At 49.5% G+C, this 4,315-nt stretch overlaps 2 protein-coding genes across 2 annotated transcripts in view; one reads left to right on the forward strand and one right to left on the reverse strand.

The window, feature by feature from the left end:
* Window positions 1–3,651, reverse strand: part of OFD1 (OFD1 centriole and centriolar satellite protein) — a 28,694-nt gene extending 25,043 nt beyond the window's left edge. Inside the window, 3 exon segments of the mRNA XM_045290770.1 lie at window positions 585–785; window positions 3,096–3,194; window positions 3,362–3,651. Coding sequence (XP_045146705.1) covers window positions 585–785; window positions 3,096–3,194; window positions 3,362–3,472 — 411 coding nt within the window. The 5' untranslated portion in view covers window positions 3,473–3,651.
* Window positions 3,652–3,843: 192 nt separating this feature from the next.
* TRAPPC2 (trafficking protein particle complex subunit 2) overlaps window positions 3,844–4,315 on the forward strand; it is a 13,413-nt gene continuing 12,941 nt past the window's right edge. The window contains exon 1 of the mRNA XM_004709963.4: window positions 3,844–3,922. The gene's annotated coding sequence lies outside the window, so the exon portion shown is untranslated. The remainder of the gene's footprint in view (window positions 3,923–4,315) is intronic.

Below are 4,315 nucleotides of genomic sequence, written 5' to 3' on the forward strand. Positions count from 1 at the left end.
ATGACTTCTGGAGCCTTTTAAATTACAATGAAATTTGTCAAGTACTGACCGTTTTAAAATGCAAACAAATTAAATGTTCCCTGGGGCTCTCAGGGAAGCGGTGGACTGCTAACCGCAAGGTCTGTGGTTCAAACCCATCAGAAAGTTGAGGCTCTCTGCTCCCGTAGAGTTACAGGCTCGGGGACCCTATATAAGGTCGCTGTGAGTCAGAGTTGACTTGATGCCTACCCCCAACTATCAGTGACAAAACAAAAAATAACAAACGCATTGCCATCAAGTCAATTCCAGCTCAAAGTACCCACAAAATATTTTTAAACAGGTATTTGAAGTACCTATCACTTACTTCATCTACCTTAAGGACCATGATATAATTTGTTTGCAACTGGTTTCCTTTAAAGAAAATATTCTGCATGGCCTTCCTAGTATGTGAAGCAGGTCCGACGTGAAGTAAAAGAGAAATCAAAAACAGACACAGACCTTGCCAGTTCAGGAGCGCTGGGCTATTATTATACAGCATACTTTTCCATTATCAGAGAGAGAAGCAGTTAAGAGCAAATGCCAAAAGAGAAAAGAGATGCCTTTACCTTTTCCTTTGCCAAACCACTTTCTGGAAAGAAAACAGAAAGGGAATACTCATAGCCACATCTTTGTAAGTGATTCGCCACCAGAGAGTTGGAAGCACCAATTAAGAGGGCGCTTCCTTCCACCGGAATTGCCTGGGGCTTCACTTCTCCACTCACAATAGGGTGCATCAAGTCATGAATCAGCTGGTTTCTGAGCTGTGCCTAACTCCAGCAAGAAACAAAAAAGAAATGAGGAAACATTTTTAGCAAGATTGTCAGATGTGATACCTGGTTGCTCTGTCCCATTGATCAGATCCCTTCTTTTGCTCTCCAGGGTGGATATTGTCCCCACACACACTGCCCCTCAGCCTGGGAGCCCAGCAGCCCTGTGCATTCCTGACAGCGCTCCCAGTGAACTGGTGATCAGCCAGGACTCTCATGGACTTCACTTTCCTCAGAGCCCATTTCGGTCACTTGTGACCAGCAAATCAAGTCTAGGAGAGAAATCTATCCTTGAATCTGACTTAGAAAGTTCCTGAATCGAGGTGGTTTGTCATGTAGCCCACTGCCATTGAGTTGATTTGGATTTATAGTGCCACTAGGGACAGAGTAGAACTGCCCCATAGCATTTCCAAGGCTCTCTGTGCTTGGTTGACAGATAAGAAACTAACAGCCTCTTGGGCATATTCGGGAGTCCTGGCGGTGTAGTATTTACTTGGGCTGCTAACTGCAAGGTCAATAGTGAAAACTACCAGCCAGTCCTCAGGAGAAAGAGGAGGCTTTCTACTCCTATAAAGAGTTAGTCTTGGAAACCTGCTGGGGCAGTTCTAATCTGTCCACTTGAGTCGGAATAGACTCAATGACAGTAAGTTTAGTTTTTGTTTTGCGTATTGGGCATATGGATCAAAATAAAGCTGAGCTCCAAAAAGGGGTATAACACTAGCAAAAGCACAATTAGCAAACCCAAAGGAGGCTGATTAAGATGCTCCATTTACACAGGGTATCACAAAACAAAAGAGCCCCATGGCACAGGGGATTAAGTACTGGGCTGTTAACTGAAAGGTCGGCAGTTTGAAGCCATCAGCCCCTTGGATAGAGAAAGATGAGGCTATCTGCTTCCACACAGGTTTACAGCCTTGGAAACCCTGTGGGGCAACTTTACTCTGTCCCCCCAAGGGGCACTGTGAGTCCAAATCAATTCAACACCACTGAGCTACATTACAAACCACCTTGGTTCAGGAACTTTTTACGTCAGCTGAGTACAAATCTACAATTCAAACCCACCAGCCACTCCTAGGGGGAAAGATGAGGCTGGCTGCCCTCATAAAGATTTACAGCCTCAGGTATCAGACATCAAAGAACAAAAATTCATATTACTGTGAATGAGGGGAGTGCAGAGTAGAGACCCAAAGCCCATCTGTAGGCAACTGGACATCCTCTTACAGAAGGGTTGCAGGGAAGAGATGAGCCAGTCAGGATGCAGTGTAGCAATGATGAAACATACAGCTTTCCTCTAGTTCTTTTAATGCTTCCTCTCCCCTGCCCCACTATCATGATCCCAATTCTACCTTACAAATTCGGCTAGACCAGAGGATGTACACTGGTACAGATAAGAGCTGGAAACACAGGGAATCCAGGACAGATAACCCTCTCAGGGCCAATAATGAGATTATTAATACCAGGAGGGGAAGGGGAAGGTGGGGGAGAAAGGGAGAATGCATCACAATGGTCTACATATAACCCCCTCCCTGTCGGACGGACAACAGAAAAGTGGATGACAGGAGACATCAGACAGTGTAAGACATGACAAAATAATATTAACTTATAAATTATCAAGGGTTTGTGGGGGAGGGGGGAGGGAAGGGAGAGGAAAAATGAGGAGCTGATGGCAAAAAATGTACACATGTGCTTGATACAATGGATGTATTATGGACTGTGATAAGAGTTGTAAGAGCCCCCAATAAAAGGATTTATAAAATTAAAAAAAAAAGATTTACAGCCTCGGAAATCCTAGAGTCGCTGAGAGTTGAAATGGACTCAGCGGCAGTGGGTTTGAATCTTACTGGAATCACTGCCATCGAGTACATACCATTTCAGTAGTGACCCTATAGGGCAGGGTAGAACTGCTCTCTGGGTTTCCAAGACCGTAACTGTTAACCTGAGTAGAAACCCCCGTCTTTCCCGTGGAACGGCTGGGTTTCGAAATCCTAACCTTCCGGACCCGGGACCGCAGCCCAACTAGAAACCACTATGGCATGAGGGCTCATTTTATAAACGTTACCCTCGCCTATCTTCATGGCAGTTCAATAAATCTGTACTTTGAATGTGCTCCTTTAAAAAGTCTCAATCTCTTCAAGTTATTCAAACAAACAAACATAAAACACCAAACTTTATTATTCCAGGAGCATCTATCACACAGGGTCATCAAACGGTAACTCACTAGGACAAGCTGCCTATCAAGCTGTGTTCAATACCCAAAATCAGAGGCTATACCACCACCACCACCACCACCACCACCACCAAAGCTGATACCTTGAGGGAATCCAGGATACCCCGATCCTTAAACGTCTGATACAACCTTTTCCGCAGTTCATTTTGACTCAACGTGTCTGGTTTAGGGGGCATCGGGGCCTGGAAGAGAAAACGCGGCGCGGGTTACCGGCGGCTGGGTGGGGGATTTAGTATTTCAGGTCCTGGCCTCCAGGGAAATGAGACGCGGCCCGAGGGCAAAGGCGGTTAACTGACGTAACAAAGGCTTCACGTCCCCACCGCGTCGGCCGGAGGGGCGCGGTATCTACCTGAGCCATCAGGTGTATACTTCCGCTAGCGCCGGCCCCCTGAGACTCAAGTGCGAGACCCCAGTCCAGGCCCCAGTCATGGGGGGCGTCTGGGCCTTCAAGGTCCTCCATTGTGCCGAGGACGCGGAAGGAACGAGGGAGCCCAACGCTCTGCCGCGAGCTTCGAACTAAGAACTCGGACGAGGGTGCGCATTTCCTCTCTCCGCGGTTCTCTCGGACGGGCGGGGTGGTGGGCCACGCGCGACCCTCAGAAACAGCTGGAGGGCGGATTGAGGGACTGGGCGAAGCGGCAGGCGGGCCGGCAGGGGGCGTTTCCACCGCTCACACGGTGTCCCGCCCCTTGAAACTGACAGCCCCGCCACAGCGAGATCCCCGGCTGAGAGAAGTACCGCGCATGCGCCGAGCGACTCAAGGCGGGCCGGAAGCCCCGCCTTCCTCTCGCGAGACCGCAGCGGCCAATGCTCCTGAGGACTGCCCCGCGAGTTTTCCCTGCAGCTGTGGGACCCAAGGCATAGCGACAGAATCTCAGTGCGTACCGTCGCTGTTCCCGTGTTGCTGCAGGTAGGACTGGAACGAGTGGGGGGCAGACACTCGAGACCCGGGGGGGGGGTATGTCTTAACTCCGCTTAATGAAAGTGGTAGATTTTTCTGGCCAGACCCACCCAGAGGACCCCGGCATGGCTTGCTCAGCCGGTCTATGCTGCGCTTCACCCTGAAGCGCTCCCGGTTTCAGGGAACTAGACTCAACCGCGCCACTATTGCCATCCTGGGCCGGATCATTCTTCGTCCTGGGCGCGGGCTGATCTGTGCATGTTAAGCTGTTTAGCAGCATCCCTTGCGTCTCTACTCTCTAAAGGAGAGTCACATTTCCCAGATGTGCTATCCTTAAGCGTCTTTCGTCGTTGTCAGCCACTCCTTTGGAGAGCAAAATCCGCCCCCCCCCCACACACACAC

This window comes from Echinops telfairi, unplaced genomic scaffold (genome assembly GCF_000313985.2).
Source record: "Echinops telfairi isolate 266 unplaced genomic scaffold, ASM31398v2 ScPeMD7_53;HRSCAF=182, whole genome shotgun sequence".
Lineage (NCBI taxonomy): Eukaryota > Metazoa > Chordata > Mammalia > Afrosoricida > Tenrecidae > Echinops > Echinops telfairi.